General features: G+C 35.2%; 2 protein-coding genes and 2 non-coding genes across 9 annotated transcripts; 2 read left to right on the top strand and 2 right to left on the bottom strand.

Moving 5' to 3' along the window:
• Positions 1-1674: 1674 nt before the first annotated feature.
• Positions 1675-5913, top strand: LOC133696498 (probable protein phosphatase 2C 42). 3 transcript variants are annotated; one of them, XM_062118695.1, is made up of 4 exons: positions 1675-2230; positions 3106-3464; positions 4269-4505; positions 5363-5913. In XM_062118695.1, exons 1-4 carry the CDS (start codon positions 1912-1914, stop codon positions 5573-5575), a joined length of 1128 nt encoding a protein of 375 aa, XP_061974679.1. In that variant the 5' UTR covers positions 1675-1911; the 3' UTR covers positions 5576-5913. The 3 variants fall into 3 exon arrangements, with proteins under 3 accessions (XP_061974679.1, XP_061974680.1, XP_061974678.1); XM_062118696.1 differs by having other exon boundaries at positions 1675-2234; positions 3077-3464; XM_062118694.1 differs by having other exon boundaries at positions 1676-2230; positions 3103-3464.
• A 986-nt stretch (positions 5914-6899) lies between these two features.
• LOC133697418 (uncharacterized) lies at positions 6900-15206 on the top strand. 4 transcript variants are annotated; one of them, XM_062119946.1, is made up of 16 exons: positions 6902-7277; positions 7549-7743; positions 8054-8128; positions 8231-8398; positions 8620-8783; positions 9481-9699; positions 9905-10031; positions 10973-11161; positions 11802-11888; positions 12066-12223; positions 12699-12818; positions 13767-13992; positions 14238-14297; positions 14384-14557; positions 14643-14752; positions 14878-15206. In XM_062119946.1, exons 1-16 carry the CDS (start codon positions 7083-7085, stop codon positions 15041-15043), a joined length of 2433 nt encoding a protein of 810 aa, XP_061975930.1. In that variant the 5' UTR covers positions 6902-7082; the 3' UTR covers positions 15044-15206. The 4 variants fall into 4 exon arrangements, with proteins under 4 accessions (XP_061975932.1, XP_061975930.1, XP_061975929.1 ...); XM_062119945.1 differs by having other exon boundaries at positions 6903-7295; XM_062119947.1 differs by lacking the exon at positions 7549-7743 and having other exon boundaries at positions 6903-7277.
• Positions 15207-15968: 762 nt separating this feature from the next.
• LOC133698086 (small nucleolar RNA snoR118) lies at positions 15969-16060 on the bottom strand. The gene has a single exon (XR_009843010.1). It is a non-coding gene; the product is annotated as a small nucleolar RNA snoR118 (small nucleolar RNA).
• A 94-nt stretch (positions 16061-16154) lies between these two features.
• Positions 16155-16229, bottom strand: LOC133698071 (small nucleolar RNA R66). The gene has a single exon (XR_009842995.1). It is a non-coding gene; the product is annotated as a small nucleolar RNA R66 (small nucleolar RNA).
• Positions 16230-18490: the final 2261 nt, after the last annotated feature.

Here is an 18490-nt window from a genome sequence, read left to right as displayed (position 1 = left end):
GAGACATTAATGCATCAGAATGCATCTATATATGTCTTGGCCAGTTTGAGATTTTTGTTACTGTAACAGTATAAAATATTTTTTACTTAAAAATATATTAAAATTATTTTTAAAATCAATACATTAAAACAATTTGAAATCATAAAAAAATATTTTTTTAATTAAAAAAATTTTAAAATTAAAAAAACATGGTTTCAATTTCGTTCCTAAACTGTCCCCGAGCATGAACATAAAATGGCGTGCGATGTCCCCTCATGTACCACATAATGACAATCGGAGAAGGAAAATCTTATGCCAATTCCCTGTGCTCAATCGGCCCTACTGAATTATACAACGGAAACACAAATTTGCGCTGCCCCTAATCAAGAATGGACTATTTTCCGGGTCAATTTATGTCAGCAGTTCTTGCTGGTATGAATGGAATGCAGACGAGCAAGTTGAGCTTTGATGGAACTCGAAGCTACCACAAGCGCATAAGGTATCTGACATGATAAAGTTCAGCTGCCGAGCAAGTTATATCTACCATGAAATCAAATTATTTCTTAGATGCGAAGGAGGCCGCTGCCCCCCTGGGTACCACGTTGCACTGTAGGATTAGCAGTAAAGAGACTTCTCTGCTTAACTTATGTCAATGTGCCCTCGGATTGTTCGCAGAAAAAGAATGATGTCTTCTATCCATGAATAAATCCTCAACAACTAAGAAGCAGTTCATGTTCGAAATTTCATAAAATGGGAAACTAGCTCGATGTGTACAGAACACTTTCTTTGTCGTGTTTCCCTGGCAGCATATAGGCCCAGGTGTTTCAACAAGACCAATAATAACAACAAAAAACAAACATTGCAGCAATGTCAGTGGAGCTGTGGCTTTCAGCTCTCTTTTGGCAATGGGGTGGACGTCTCCATCTTCAAATGTGATCATAAAACTGTCAACTAACGAAATGTCTTGCACAGCTAAATTATTGTCAACAACCGAGAGAGAAGCGGCAACTTATAATTATCAACCCACTCTGTCATTTTTTTTGTTTGGTCGCTAATCGAACAATCGTCAAAAAGGATTTGCTACATTTTCGAAGTAGCTTTAACCACACGAAAAAGCTTTTCCCCTCGAACTAGAACTAAGGTTAGAAAATCAACATGGTTGAAGATACCGCAGATTCTAGAAGAGAAATTGCTGACTACAAAAAATAATAATAATATTGAGTCTCAAATACTTATGTTGATGAGACCAGGGGAGACGAATGCCTGGTAATCTTTGCAACTGACTTTTCCTTCACTTGTCTATTCTATTCGCCTCAAGAGTCATAAAGATTTTGACATTTTTATTTTCGCATTCATGTTTATAATTCATTGGGTTTTTTTTTTTTTAAATCTATACTCCATTGTATCTACACCTTACTTTATGCATATTTTACTTTTTAATGTTAAGAGTCATTCACCAACTTTTGTGTATCGAAACTATTTTTTTTTCAGCCAGGCATGAGGTACATACACCATTCACATAAACAGTTCACAGTTAAAAAATCAGGAAAAAAAAACCAAACTGAGCAAAGAAGCAAAAATGTCCCAAGCCAAAGTGAAAATTAACCCTTTTTAGACATGATCCATCCCCAAGACACTTTCTTTTGACATACATGCATTACTTGCATGCATATATACATACAAACAAATGACATGGATAACAACACCCAGCAAAACCATCCCCCACATCATTTCTCCCCTCTTCCTCAACAAAGTAATGACCTTTCCTCTGTTCCTCTACAACCGAGCACACCCTTCTTTTATCACTGTCAGCACCAATAAATTTAGATCGTTATATTATATTAAAAACACATACTGCAAAACATCAAGAAAGATTAAGTGAGTGGGAGAGATTGGTTTGGTTTGGGGGTTAGTTTGATTGAGAGATGTGGGATGCTTCAGGCATTGATGAATCTGCTTTCTTTATGTTTTAGGCCATTTGGGCAAGGTAGCAGTAGTAACAGTGGTAAAAAGTTTCAGTCTTTTGCTGGTATCAGCAAAGAAGGGAAAGATGGATTGCTTTGGTATAGAGATATTGGAAGATATGGGTCTGGTGAATTTTCAATGGCTGTTGTTCAAGCTAATCAAGTACTTGAAGACCAAAGCCAGATTGAGTCTGGACCTTTTGGAACTTTTGTCGGTGTTTATGATGGTCATGGTGGACCTGAAGCTGCACGTTTTGTCTGTGATCACTTGTTCAGGCACTTTCAAGGTCTGTTCTTTAAAAAAAAAAATTTTATCAGCCCTTTTATATCTATTAAAATCTTGCCTTAAAAGAAAACTTTGCTGGGTTCTTCTTGTGGGATTTTCAATCAGTTTGATTTTTTTTTTTGGAGACCTTGACAGGCTCTGCTCCTTTTTTTGCGAGTCTAGATGAAAAACTATTTTGTGTAGTTTAATTGGATCATAGAAAGCAGCTTTCTTTTTTTAGGACTATAAATTAATAAAAAAAACAATTATCGGTATTTAAAGATGGAATTTTGCATGCGAATATCATTGATTGGAAGGTATCGATACCTATCGGTAGCTTTCTTGCTTTTAATTACTGAAAGTGATGCAGTTTTTTGGAGCTGTTCACGTTTGTGGTTATCTCTGTCTTGTCAATTTCATGGATACTGTTTGTAGTGATATTCAATCGGATTTTGCTTTTTGTGTAAGCTTTTGATTGGCTTTTATGAGTTTGCAATGCTTTGTACTTTAAATAACAGTTTAAACTTGGAACAGGGTGATTAAATGTAAGCTTTATGATTAGTTTTTAGTAGAGCCACCTGCCTGGTTCCTTGCTATTATACCCAAAAAACAACACAATGTTGGCCTTTAAATTTAGATTGAAATCTAAGTCAGTGCTTCAAAAATGTGTGCTGGCCAAATGCATTAGCTCTAGTTGGAAAATAGATTTGCTCGAGGATAATGGATTTGAGACTTTGAATTCCAGTGAAAAAGCAGGGCATATATCTTCTATTTTTTATTATTTTTGTTTCTCAATTATTTTGATCTTTTTTTGGTTTTATTTCACTTAACTTTAGAAAAGGATTGTGCCTTATGTTGGCAATCTTAGGCTTTGTGGTTATGCACCAATTTCAGCAGAGACGCAGGGTGTTGTGACAAGTGAGACCATCCAAAGAGCTTTCTGCTTAACAGAGGAAGGGTTTACCAATTTCGTGTCCGAGTTATGGAGCACTCGTCCCCAAATGGCAACAGTTGGGTCATGCTGTCTAGTTGGAGTCATATGTCAACAGACCCTCTTTGTGGCAAACCTGGGTGATTCCCGTGTTGTGCTGGGCAAGAAAGTCGGCAACACAGGAGGTATTTCTGCCATACAGTTATCAACTGAACATAATGCAAACCTTGAGGCCATCAGGCACGAACTCGAGGACTTACATCCAAATGATTCCCAGATTGCTGTCCTGAAGCGTGGAGTTTGGAAAGTGAAGGGGATTATTCAGGTTATTTCAAATCCCAATTTAACTTTCAGACTATTTCAAATTAAAACACGTCTTAGGTGCTTTTTTATTCTTGAAGTTTTTTTTTTTTAAAAAAAAAAACACTTTCGGGGTGATAAATTATGGAACTACTAGGTTGGATGGAATTTTTGTGGTTCTTGGGTTGAGAACTAAATACAAAATAGCATAGTTTATCATTTGGTAAGACCAGTCCTGACTGCTTTCAGGAAGTCATCAACTTTGTTGTGGTTGTTAATGCTATACCAATTGCTTTACTGTTTAGGATATATAAAATTATTTTTAAAACAATTTGTTGGAGTTATAGAATTGTGTCTACAAGGTGCAAGAACCACAAACAGGAGATGACAAATCCATGTCTTGCATATATGTCTTGGAGTATAATTGAGATGATTTTTATAGTCATTGGTCAGAGCATGGCTTCATTTATAGAGGCAAATTAGTTGATTGATGATATTCTTCCTTGTTCCAGGTAACTAAAAATTTCAGTGTCCCAGGCATTCCTTTTTGTGCTAACAGATAAAATGCACCGCATATCGAGCTAGATGCTTTGTTATCTATATTGTTGATACACTGTAGGGAATAAGTATGTTTATTATGAAAGAGAATTTAAATATTCTTCATCCAGCCTTTGCATCGATGAAGATTACTTTGAAGTCAAATGTTATGGAAATTCCTTGGTTTACATTGTGGGTTGCATTGGATTATCAGCATCTAGCTTCTTAATATTCATTGCATGTTCCTTTACAAATAATATTATCATGGACTCAATGATTGTATTGGATGCAGGTTTCTAGATCCATAGGAGATGTATATATGAAACATGCACGATTCAACAGGGAACCAATTGATGCAAAGTTCAGACTTCCTGAACCAATGGACATGCCAATCTTGAGTGCCAATCCAACTATCCTTTCACATCCTCTCCATCCGAATGATTCATTCCTTGTGTTTGCATCTGATGGTCTTTGGGAACAATTGAGTAATGAAAAAGTTGTGGATATTGTCCACAGTAATCCACGAGCAGTAAGTGTTTGTACTTAATTATTTGGTAGTCAGGCTTTCTGCATTGAGTTACTTTCATGCTTTTGTGCTTCTATTTGATTAGGTAGCAAATGACCATAAAGTTTTAACCTTATTTTGGTACTCATATGCTGCTTGGTGTTAGCCTTATTACTAAAACTTGCATGCTTAGTTATTTCATAAAAAACTCAAATGACCTTTTCTCTAGGATATATATGGTAAAGCAAAATCTCTTGGAAGAGTTTGGAATGAAAACTAATGGAAGCATTATAGCACTCTATATATATATGTTTGTCACAGATAATTCATGAATTGTTAATATGATCTTTTTTAAAGTTTTGACACAGAAGAGAACTGCAAGTAGTTTCATCGATGAGTTACTTTGTATCTTATTTGAATTATTCATCCACTATCTATTTTCTCTAGTTCTGTGCGTGGATTATGCATTGATATCCAATGTAATCCATGGTCAATTCATTTTCATGTATAATTAGACATAGAGCAGCCTTGGAGTTAAATGTGCTTGATAAATTTGTTAGCTTGTGGATCAATAAGCTGGGATGTATGCCAAGGAATCATTCCATGAGATTGAATATTATTGATTTGCATCATCATAGCATCTCGAAACTGACCTTTTAGATTGACTTCCTCTCCGCACTCGTGAATTGTCATGAATTCTTTATGCATATTTTGGCAATTTAGATGGCTATTATTGACAACAAAAGTACATGACGTGCCAATTCCATCTTCCATAGGACTTGTGGATTGCTGAGATATGGATTTGTGCACGGAAATGTATATCATGCACCATTATCAAAAATTATATAGTTGTTTCATAACGGATGCTTGTTATAATGCAGGGAAGTGCCAAAAGGCTTGTCAAGGCTGCCCTACAAGAAGCAGCAAGAAAAAGAGAAACGAGATATTCAGATCTGCAGAAGATTGACAAGAAGGTTCGGAGGCACTTTCATGACGATATAACTGTAATTGTTTTATTCTTAAACCACGATCTCATATCCAAAGGCGCAGTGCAAACCCCACCAGTTTCCATCCGAAGTGCTTTGGAGCACTGATAACCCATATTTCTGCTGCCTTATTGTGGACAACTCCCAAGAACATATCAGCAGATCAAGACATATATCAATATGTATGGCTATACAGCTGCACATTGACAAAGCGGTTGCCGTGCCTGGATGCTAATGCCAAGACCTCTCTTATTTGAGAGATTATGAATTTGTAAAATGTTGTTTGTCAGAAAAAATTAAAAATAATAGCGGCTAAGTCCATGTATACCCTGATTATGTCTTCTAACGGAACAGCATATGCAGATGCAAGGAAGTTGTCGAAACTGCAGTATGAGATGTTAAAATATTGGAATTCGGTGGTGGTGTTTGTTACCGTGTTTTGATTATATTTTAAAAAAAAAATAATTTTTTTTAGCTTTAATTTTTTTTGATGTATTTTCAAAAAAAAAATACTTTACAAAATAATTTCTATTATATTTTTAAACGGGCAATTAAAATGAAAATTAAGGTGTAGTTTCGCCCAGCACTAAATCTAATAATCAGTCAATTCGGGCAGGCTATAAAAAAAAAACTTGGAATTTTCTTTTTAAAATTAAAAAAGTCTGGTGTACATGAATTGAACTCCCAACGCAAGTAATAGACCAGAATGACTCTCAATCGAGTGGGTTTGGTAACAATTATTAAATAATATATTTTATTTATTAAAAGTAGAATAATATTTTCAATTTAATTTATATATAATTTATATATTTAAATTAACTTAAGTACTTTTAATATATATATATATATATATATATCTGAATTACCGAAATAGATTGTCCGCTGTGTTATATTTTTGGTGAAGCCGTTAGACTGAAATCAGTGGATGTTATGCGCTCCGCCCACCATGTTTAGGCAAATACGGTGATTGGATGTTGAGTTCTCAAGACATATCACATTATACAAGGTGTGAGGGTTGCTACAAAACCCATATTCTAGTATTGATATTATTACGCTGACAACCATCACATTCAAATTATATGTTAGTGTTTGTTTGCTGTTGTAGTGATAGTTGTTTTTAGAATATTTTTTATTTAAAAATATATATAATATCAAACAGAGCTTAATTATAATTTAAGAGACTGACTGTAAGTGGTATTTTTTATCTGTCACGATTCAAATCCCAAACATTAAAAGCAAGAAATTAATGAATCCCCAAACCTCAGTCAATGGATGGGTGATAGGACTAGAGAGGTGAGCACAGTAGTGTGGAAAAAAAAAGGGGGGGGGAGTTTGTTTAACTTGAACGACATGTCAACCATGCCTTTGTCTCTCGGGGTGCTATCGTAATTAACAAACATGAGGGCATTTTTATCAAAATCAACAAAATTCAATTCCATTTTCCAGTGTAGTATAGGTTGTCTTTCCCGGTGTGAGTGAGCTTGACCTGACGTATTGCAGAAATCAGAATCCGCACTAGCAGTTATTTCTTTCTTCGCAATCCATCAAATCCCTAATTCCTCTTCTTCAAATCTAAGAGATATTTCTTAAATTAAACATCGTTCCACCCTTGGCTATGGAATCCATCTCAAGCTGTTTATTATTATTATTATTATATTTCACGTTGAGTCTCATCTTGACTCACTCCGACTCAGCACCACAAGCCTTCCGTCGTGACCCCGGCCACCCTCAGTGGCATCATAGCGCTTTTCAAGATGTCCGTGACAGCGTCCGATCCGACGTCCGCGGCATGCTCCACTCTCGCGCCGAGGTATCTCACTACAATGAGGTTAAAATAACAATTTAGACTCGCAATATTTCAGAACTCGTTGAACTATGTAGTAAATGTAATTCCATTGAACTGCGTCCTTTTATTTTCAGCTGCCAAATAGTCCGTAATTCCAGCTTTGATTATCTATTGTTTTGTTTTGGTTACATTTTACGTCCTTTTAAGCTCAACTACGGACTTTTGCATTTCTAATAACTTTAAATTTCTTTATTTTGTGTTTATGAGATGATTGATTTTATGTGTTATCGTGTAGGTTCCATTTCAGGTTCCGTTGGAGGTGAATGTAGTGCTCGTAGGTTTTAATGGTGATGGAGGGTATAGGTTTGGTGTAGATTCGCATAAATTAGAAGAGTTTTTGAGGATCGGCTTCCAAACTCACAGGCCTTCATGTATGGAGACTGGCGAGCCTCTTGATATTGAACATCATGTCGTTTTTAACGTGTTTCCGGTAAGCTGTCCCTAAAGTTAGTATTGTCAAGTAATTGTATTTTGCAAGCTTTAAGTCAAAAGGTTGTATTTGTAATGTTCTAGTGGAAAATCATCTTTGCTACCAATGTCCTGATACATTTTCAGCAAAGATTTCAGTGTTTGTGGGTTGCATCTGGGTCTCACATGAAGGGACCCATAGACAGGAGATGCATTACAATGGGAGAATTGGAGAATTTACTGAGTATTAGTAGTTTTTTGTTTTTTCGTTTTTTTTTTGTTAAATGATAGGAATGACAGGAGCTGTGCCTTTTGTGTTGCTTTGACAATAGGCTGGGCAGCCGGAACTGATTGCGCTTGAGAAGGCATTGAAAGAGACTATGGTTCCTGCTGGGAATGCAAGAGAAGTGAGTGATGCTGTAAATATAATATGTTCATTTTTTTGGGGGGGTTAGGTGAAGTGCTTTTCTAAGTTAAGTTCTGAATTTTCTGTCTTTCCTTTTGTTTAGTCTGATTTTGGAAGGGAGGTGCCATTGTTTGAAGTAGAAGCAGCGACCGTGGAACCAGTATTTCACAAATTATATTCCTACATATTTGATTTGGATAATTCAGAGTACTCTGCCAAAGATAATGACAGACCTGCTCCTAATGCAATCTTTCTTGTAAATTTTGATAAGGTATGGTTTTCAATTTTAGTTCTCTTTTCTGAGAAAATCAGTTCATTTTGTTTTCTAATTTGCATATGAGATAACCATTTTGAGTTTGAAGTCAAATGCTTATAATGTTTTTTCCAGACTATATTGTTATTGGTTTCAGTTTTATATTGGTATTTTGCATAATGGTGTATGATTTTACTTTCTTGCGATCATGTGTGCCTTGGTTTGACCCTCCCTTGCAGGTGAGAATGGATCCTAGAAACAGGGAAATTGACCTAGACAATTTGATGTATGGAAAACTTAAGGAGTTGTCTGATGAAGATTTGAGGAAACAAGAGGGAGATTACATTTATCGGTATCGGTATAATGGAGGAGGAGCAACTCAAGTTTGGCTGAGTTCGGACAGGTACTTAATGCGGTCAACTTGGTACCATGTGTTGAAGTAAGAGAGAATCATTTGTGGAGCAGTATTGGTTGTGCCTGAAGTTTCCTTGAGTTTAACTTTGGATCATATAAAAATGCAAATATAACATTCTGAATATATTCTGTGGTTAAGGACTTAGATTGAATAAAAAATCCGTACTTAATAGGCAAATGTTGCTTCTATGGTGTGTTCGTTGCTCAATATCACATGAACTTCTACCAAGCATGTATGAGGTGATGCAACTAGAAAATACGTTTCTTCTTCTTCTTCTTCTTTTTCATGAAATCTTTAAGCTATGATCCTTGGTTCAGCTTCAGAATACAGTTACCTTGAAATAGTAATCTATGAAATCGTAAAACATATTTCTGGCATATGAAACTCCATTGAAAATCATGTGAAAGTTTATTACCAACTACTCACAATATTTTATTTGAGCTGTGGATTACTAGTTTCTATCAAGTTGGACTTGACATAAACTGCAGTAGGTAAATTACTTTGATGGTTGTGAATCTTAGGACAATTGCAATGTTGTGGCAAGTTTTCATGATGTTAGAACCAGATGTTCATGTTATAGTGCATTGTGTACTTGGCTCATTAATTTCAGTCCCCTGATTTCAGAAAATGCTCTCTTCAGTTCTCTATCTTTTACCGAGTTTAATATTGTGCCCATACTATTCAGATTTGTCGTGATCGACCTGTCAGCAGGCCCTTGCACATATGGAAAGATTGAAACTGAAGAGGGAAGTGTCAGTTCCAGAACACTGCCACGCATACGGAACATGATGTTTCCAGGAGGTGTAGGTGCTGCTGGTGATCATTCTAATCGTGATACTTTTGTTGGACAACTTGCTGCTTTAATATCAACCACGGTAGAGCATGTTGTGGCTCCAGATGTTAGGTACATGTATGAAGTCTTTTGTTCATTGATGAGGGGATGCGACATCATTATTTTCCTATATTATCCCTAACACCGACACTATTTGGACAATTATACAAATCATGGTTTGAGTGTCAACCATGTAGCAGATCTGATGCTCGCTATATTTTTCCTGGTTTCTGCAGTTTTGCAAATCTGATTACTTGCATTTCCTCTTTGGATTTAGGTTTGAGACTGTTGATATGACAACAAGATTGCTCATACCAATCATTGTTCTACATAATCATAACAGATATAATGTTATTGAGAACGGTCATAATTACAGCATCAATGTTGAAGAAATTGAATCAGAGGTGAGTTATTCTCTACATGAAACTTTTGCTGATTTGAATTCTAAAATTGGTGTAGTGCCAGGTAACTTTCCTGTTCATTGTACTTTGTTTGTAGGATAACAACTAATAAAAGCAAGAAAAGAATTTTCTGAAGAACTCCAACCTAAAGTAGTTGATAAAATGATTTATGCATTCAATTGCCTTGTTTTTCTCTCCATCCAAGAATCTAAACTTAAGAATGTGGAGTTTGAATGTTTAATATGCTTAAAGGGAGTTTATATACTCGTGGAGATCGCTGAGAAAACCAAGATATTATTTGTAAGTTTGTAGACCAGACTTTGTTTCATCTCAGAAAAGTGATCTGAGTATCCCAATCATTGTTCTCATCAGTTACTATACCAGAAGAGAACTGGGACTGGGAGGGCATCCAAGTTCAGTTTGCAAAAGAAAATTTTCCTGTCTATATAAAGAGTGTTACCCCCAGTCTGTAACTTAATACATCCTTACTCGCTCCATCACAATTAAAAATCATTGTGCAACTTTATGGATCTATGGCCTCACTTGCGCAAGTTTCTCTTAATCCAAATTAGTTGGGTGAAGGGAACCCTTTCGCTCGGTGCTTTTTTATGAATTATCGATAAATTTGTATTACAGGTACAAAATGTGTTTGGACAGGGTGATTTTTACACTTCGCTCACTGAATCGACTGTGTAATTAGTTAAATATGAAATAAATCCCCTCTTTGGTTATAAGATATTCCCATTTTTCAAGTGGATCCACTATGTCAATTTACTAGCATGAGCTGATCTCAATTGATTAATTAGCCATGTGACTTTTGTATCTATAACCTTAAGATTGCATGATAGAACTACTTTTTAATGTTTTATCTGATATCATGTCGGCATCTCTGATAAAACTAGAAAGACTGGCAATTTATGCCATCTGTTCTCCTTCCATTTCAGGTGAAGAAGATGGTTCATGATGGACAAGAAGTTGTGATTGTTGGTGGTTCGTATGCTTTACATAGTCATGAGAAGTTGGCTATCGCTGTATCAAAAGCAATGCGGGGTCATTCCTTGCAAGAAACTAAAAAGGATGGACGTTTCCATGTCCACACCAAGACATTTCTGGATGGAGCTGTACTTAAAGAAGTGGGTTTGTCTTTCTTTGTTTATTGTATTATCTTGTACTTGTTGACTTACCTAGTATTGCATGGCAGATTATTCATTTTATCTGTTGGTAAAAATTATCCGTGTGTTTGCAGTTTAGTCTTTAACCATTTGGTAGTCTACTGTGATATGATAAAGACACGCTTGGTTTCCCTTGTTCATACCAAAACATTTCTGGATGGCACGGGCTCATCCTTCTTTGTTTCTTGTATTATCTTGTACTTATTGAATTACCTAATATTACATGGCAAATAATTCATTTATCTGTTGATAAAAATAGCTGCATGTTTATAGTTTACTCATTATTCATTTGGAAAGTCTGCTGTGAAATGGTAAGGTACACTTGGTTTTCCAATGTTCATTAATGGTCTTCAAGAGGCATTGGCAAGCCCACTCCCTGGTGTGGTGCATCAGCTAAATCATCTTAATTGCTCAAGGAGCTGATTCTATTTTCTTGCTATCTTGATGATGCCCGGTGAACAGCCGGTGCATCTTGCAAAATCTGATGAGTTCTTATCTCTCTTGAGCTATAATTCTATCTTAGCTTGCTACCTTGTTCTTGGTTTCTTGTGCTTGCTAATGTCTTTGTTGGAAGATCCTAAGTATCCATCGCTTATTGCAGGAGATGGAACGGTCTGGCGATGTGCTTGCTGCAGGTTTAGTTGAGATTGCCAACCCAGCTCTTTCAAGCAAATTTTTCCTTCAACAGGTCTTCTTACAATCATTATGCTAATACATTATTGCTGGGTTTTGGGAATTTAGTGTACATAGGATATATATATATATATATATATATATATATATATATATATATATATATATATATATATTCTAGATCCTGTTGTCTGTACTCAGCTAAAATGAATTTGAATTCTGTATCCCCCAGAACTGGATGGACGAATCTAACGGTTCAAGTGATTCAATTCTCAAGCATAAACCTCTTTGGGCCAGTCAAACCTCTAATAGTGTCAAGAAGAGGAAAAAGCAATTGCAAAAGAAACAAGGAGATCTGCAACGGACTTATGGGACAAGAGTTATTCCTGTGTGAGCATTGTCTTGGCCTTTCATTTGTTACTATTGTTAGTACAGACAATTGGCATCGTATGATGGTTAATAATTTATTTATAGTAGTTTAACTTTTTCAACCTAGATAGGAATATCTTTTGAAACTTCGTTGAGCATTTCTTCCTTTGTCTTGACGGACACAGAAGCTTGGTGTTCATGGCACTGGTTAAACTATATTGCATCCAAATGTACTATATATTTTAATAATTCCACTTCAAGTTCATCTCCTAGATCAAAGAATTTGATAAATATAAGGTCAGTTTCTCGGATTTCCGGTCTTGTAACTAGTGATGCTCAACTAGTGATGCTCAACTAGTGATGCTCACTTGCTCAGAGTATCATTGTAGCATCAGTCAATAAATTTGCTCGTGTACCGGTGTTCCTTTCCAATCTCTCCTGCTCTGCTGTGAATTCGTTTTACATTTTTTAAATGTTTTATGTTATTATTTTGCAGCTTTGTGCTATCGCTGGCTGATGTGGATCCAAATCTTATGATGGAGGACGAAAGCCTTGTTTGGACAAGCAAAGATGTTGTGATTGTTCTCCAGCATCTAAATGAAAAGATACCTCTGAGGTGAGTAGCGCTAGTTTAAAAGTTTCTAGTGGCCACAGTAGCTGTATTCAACAGAAACTAAAAGATGAATCTAACTGGTGTTAGTTGCTCTTTCTTTACCGAGCTAATTTCTCATGTTGCATGTACGGTTTTTCTCCGACTTGCATCTGCCCAGCTAAATTCTGACTTGAATTTCTACAGTCACTTGACAGTAGGAGTTATATTGCTTATTGCATGTTGACTCCTCTCAAAATAATGAGATACTTGAATGAATGTGATCATCTCAATACTTTTGCCTCAAAAGTTTAACAACCTCTCTTTTCTATTACCACATGGATTTTGGTCCCTAATAACCATTTAGCCTCTTTGTTTCTCTAACTATTTTTTCAAGGCAGTATGTCTTTGTATAAAAAAACAACCACAAGCAAGGCTTTCCTTAGTATGAATAGTTTTCTAACAATTTAACCAAAAAGATTATTTTTTCTGCCAAAAAAATCCTGTTTTTGCTCAAAAATTTCCTCCACACTATGGAAATTTTTTTTCAACCTGGTGAATCAAATACACTGTTTTTGCTCTTGATTTTATTTATATATGTATTTTTGTTGCAATAATTACTTTATTTTAAGTATAATATTTTTGGAAGTGATGGCTATTAAGTGGACCCCAATGAAAAAAATTTCTGGCTACACTATATATACTCTATTGCTGATTATCTTTGGAGTTGAATAATGAATTTGGGTTTTTCTTTTGTCCTCGCACATGTGCCTAAACTTGTGCTGTGGTATCCTCTCATGATGTGTTTGTAACATAAGGATGACACTGTTTACTGTGGTCACAATTAGCATTTCACTGTGGTATTTATGTAGGATCTCTTAGAAAGAAGGAAAGGTTCATTTCTTTTTTTCTTTCCTCCTTTTTTTTTCATATTTTCCCTTGTATAATTCAATTCATTTATTCCATGCTGGGCAGTTATGTTTCGGAGATAGAGAGAAGGCATGCCTACCCATCACTCGCACAGCGCCACATATTGGCAGGACTTGCTTCTACTGTGGGCGGGTTGAGCGCACCATATGAAAAAGCATCTCATGTGCATGAAAGGCCAATTGTAAATTGGCTCTGGGCGACTGGTTGCCACCCATTTGGACCATTCTCTAATACTTCCAAAGTCAGTAAAATGCTACAGGATGTAGCCTTGGTAAGGTCATTTCATTGTCAAAACTTCTGATTTTGTGAATGGCTTGACTTACAGAACTTAATACTTTTGTGAATGGCTTGACTTACAGAACTTAATACTGGAGAACTAGATAGATTAATCTATTAATATTGAAAGTGCTTGTTTTTCCTCTGACATTTCATGTTGCTTTTATCTTTGTTTTGTTAGAATTGAATTTGTAACATTTAATATGTATCTGAAACTGTTTCACTCTATTTTCTTGGCAGAGGAACACAATTTATGCTCGTGTGGATTCTGCACTGCATAGAATTCGTGAAATGTCAGAGGTATTTCTGTCCCATTTCATTACTAAGTATTCAAATGAGAATTATTCGCATAATTTGATGCTTGTGGAATATTTCTGCTTTGTCAGGATGTCCAAACTTTTGTTGCGGAGTATCTAAAAACCCCTCTTGGTGAACCTGTCAAAGGCAAGAAGAAAAAGACAACAACCGAATTGTGGTTGGAGAAGTTCTACAAAAGGACAACGAACTTGCCAGAACCTTTTCCACATGAATTAGTTGAACGGTTGGAGAAGTACCTAGACGTAAGTCACCCATGACCAGAATAGCGCCTTGGGATTCACACTTGCAAAATTGCTGTGTTGATTTTATTTCCTGTTTAAATAACAGAGCCTTGAGGAACAGCTTGTAGATCTGTCTTCTTTGTTATATGATCACCGGTTACAAGAAGCACATTTGAACAGTTCCGAAATTCTTCAAAGTGCTCTTTTCGCCCATCAGTAAGTTAACTTTGACCTATTAAATCCTGCACGATGATGATTTGTCTTTGTTTATTCCCCTCCAAACTGTCATTATGCTTTAATTTGACTATTTCAGTTGATTAAGTTTTGGGTCCACGATGCAGGTATGTTGAATATGTTTTAACCTCTGAGAGAGAGAAAATGAGATGCTGTGACATTGAATACAAATATCCTGTGCATTCTTCACAGACTTATATCTATGGAGGGATTCTTCTTGCTGGGTTCTTTGTGTATTTTGTCGTCATTTTCTTTTCTAATCCTGTCCGTTGATGATACGAACCCAACCGATGAACTGTTCTCAGTTTTTGAAGGCACTGATGTTTTACTGTGGGTGGGGGGGTAAAGCCCTATACCGACAAGTATAATGTTGAAAAGAAATTGACTAATCCTTTTGTAGTTTAAAGCACAATATGATAGATTACCGCTTCTCTCATTTGTTCATCGTTTTTACCATCCCCCCCTGAGTTCCCCCTTGTGTTCCATTGATTAGCGGTAAGTTTACTGTTTCCCATCGAGGTTTATGGTTTCTTTAACGTATTATCTAAGTGGGTTCAGAACCTTAAAATCGATACAGGCAAAATGAACAAGGGACTGAGGGCCGTGGAAGTCTTGTCGCAAGAAGGGGAAATTTTGTTAATATGTCTACAGCTAAATCTTTTGTGGTTATCAACTCTTACGAGACTTTTGGGGGTTTTTAGGAGTGAGTTAGGTTTACAGATGTAAGTGTTTTTTATTTGTAATTGTATTAAAATAATATTTTTTTTATTTTTTTAAATATTTTTAAAATGCCAAAATAAAAAAGGATGCAAGACATATCGTCTTTCACAACGTAAATTTAAAATTTAAAATCCTGAAATTGTTAGTTCCTACTTTTGCCTCGTGAAATTGTTACGTGATTCTGATTCCTCCTCCCATTCATTTTTTATTCAGTCTCTCTTTCGTATGACCAAACCTGCAAAGTCCTCGTATTGCTATCTTAAATTTATTTGACCAATTCCTGAGGTCGCATTTTTCTCCATTGCAAGCTCTTTGAATCATCTAACAGTCCATTTGGAAGAGGCTCTGCCTTTTAAAGTTTTCTGTAACCGTTGTAGTAGCAGGAAAAACCTATATAACTTAGATCTGTTACATTACATTACATTCCATGGACACCAAAAATCAAAAAAGAAACAAACAAACAATTTGAAGTTAAAATAGATCAGACATGGCTTTCTAGGCAGCAATTATGCATCAATTAAGCAGCTTATAAACAGCTTGCTCAGAGCCCAGTGCATATTCATCATCTCCACATCATCAAGTGAAACAAAATCACCACACAACAAGAAAACCCCATCAATGAGAAACAACAACAATAAAAAAACATAAAAGGATTGACAAATGGGTCCTCAGCAATAATGCTTATAGTTGTCATCAGATGAATACAATCAGGTCTCAAAGATTTCATGCCATCATAGGATCCCCGTGTCATTCACACCAATGCAAAATAAAGAATAACAGAAGTAATTAGTAACCCCATAATAAAAAAAACACAGAGACTATCACGACAAGAAAGAAGACAAGAAGATTTGGCAGGCTAAAATTCACTGCGCCTGTGGAGCACAAAGACGCAGCGACTCAATTCCCGCTTAGACTCTCTCTTGCAAACAAAATATATGTTCATGAAACCCGAAAACAATCTTCATTGTATTTAAGGTTTCTTTCAAAAGGCATCAACGACTTACCTTGACAAAAACAAATTTAAGAACACGCATAAATAAAGCAGAGAACAAGAATCGAAGAAGCCAAGTGAAATATGTCAATCGTTATATAGTGGTAGACTACAAGAGCTGCTAGGGTTTTTCGTCTCTGGAAATTACCGAGATACCCCAATATGTATAAAGTATATGATAAAGCAGGCTTGAAAGAGGCCCAGTTGCAAGTTGTCCATAGCTCTTTGTTAAAGCTTTGAGTCCAAACCCAATCCATATTGCTCGTTCTTTCTTTCTTCTCGTTTTTAGTTGTTTTTACTATCCAGAGGCATTAAATTTTATGTTCTTTCAACTTGTTTTGGTTGTGAGAACATGAGATCAAATATAGTTCGTTGAAATGTAGCGAATTAGCTTGGATGGCAAATGAGTTTGCTCTGTACATTTTAGTTTGGATTTGTATTTGGAAACATTAGTGGCAACTTACGAGAAATCTTTTATATTAGATCCTTCGTAGCTAACAGGAAAGCATTTCTCTAGCCCAGCACGACATAATACTTGCTCATTTTACATAATTCCGAATTTAATTTAATATTCATACCTGATAAGCAGTCAGTGCGATTGGGAGAAAGCAATCAAAGGATCAACGATTCAATTTGCTGTTTCAGATAGCCAAGATCAAGTGTTTGACAAGAAAGGACCCCAGGTAAACTAGACCAGCATCTTCGCCATATCCCCACTTTTACTTTATAGACGAGAACCAGAGTCCAAGCATTTCGAGGAATTTTTCAATTTGTTAAACTCTGATTAAATTTAATGAAAGAAGACAGTCGAACATAGCACATCGCTGCAACGAGTTTATAGTTAAACGTTATTGTTTTCATCATGAATATAAAAAATGTTTTGTAATCATGAATTGCGTATATTATAACCTTAAAATTCTCATCGTGACAATTTAGTTGTCATTAAGTAGTATAGACTAATGAATTTAAACCATGTGATTAAAACATTTTTTTATGAGAGAATTGAATAAAAATTAAAGATCTCGATAATATAGGTTTTATGATTTATTAATTTGAGGCACGATTCATTTGTTTAGTTTTTCCATGTAAAATATTTGCAGAAATTAATTTTTTAATATAGAAACTTAATGAATTAAAATAGGATTTTCTAGTGGATCCACGACAAGTCGCGACCGTTTAGTTACCGACAAAAAGGAAATCACGAAATAAAATGTATCGCGGGCACACTTTGAAAAATATCCGTTGCACGAGGATATTCAAATTCGGAACAAACGTCATGCTAACCGGAGGCTTCCAGAATCCAGAGTGCCAAAAAGGACCCATGATTAGCTCAGCCTCTGAACGCTGTCTTATTAATATCTTTACCCGCCGACAGCCCAACCCAAGTTCCGTATTGATCCATCGTCCAAAACCATCCAGCACTAGTAATTCATATATCTATATATTTGGCACTGTGTTTATTTTTGTAACTGTGGTTTATAAGAATCATAGATTTTTTAAAAAATATTTTTAATTTTAATTTTTTTAAAAATAAAATTTAAAAATATATGTTCTGTTAAAAAAAATGTTGTGGGATGGATTTTTATATACAAAATAAATAAAAAACAAGTTTATATAAATGAAAAATAAGTTATTTTATTTTTTACAAAGCTAAAATATAAAACGCAATTACATGTGATTTAGTAAAAATACATATATTATTTTGTAATTAAACAGTTTTATCCCTGTAAATGAGAAAAACATAAATTATACCGATACGAAAGGCGTTTTATCATTTTTTTTATCACCTACACAGATAAGACAATGTACATAACACGGTTGAAATTGTATTTTTTAAAAGTTTAATTTTTTTATTTAATTTTGTTTTAAATTATTTTGATATATTAATATTAAAAATAATTTTTTAAAAAATAAAATTATTTTAATATATTTCTAAATAAAAATCACTTTAAATCACAAACGTATAAAAATTAAAAGGCTTGAAAAAATTATAACAACTCAAATTCGCT

This window comes from Populus nigra, chromosome 6, assembly GCF_951802175.1.
Source record: "Populus nigra chromosome 6, ddPopNigr1.1, whole genome shotgun sequence".
Taxonomy (NCBI): domain Eukaryota; kingdom Viridiplantae; phylum Streptophyta; class Magnoliopsida; order Malpighiales; family Salicaceae; genus Populus; species Populus nigra.
This window is presented reverse-complemented; position numbering and strand designations above follow the sequence as displayed.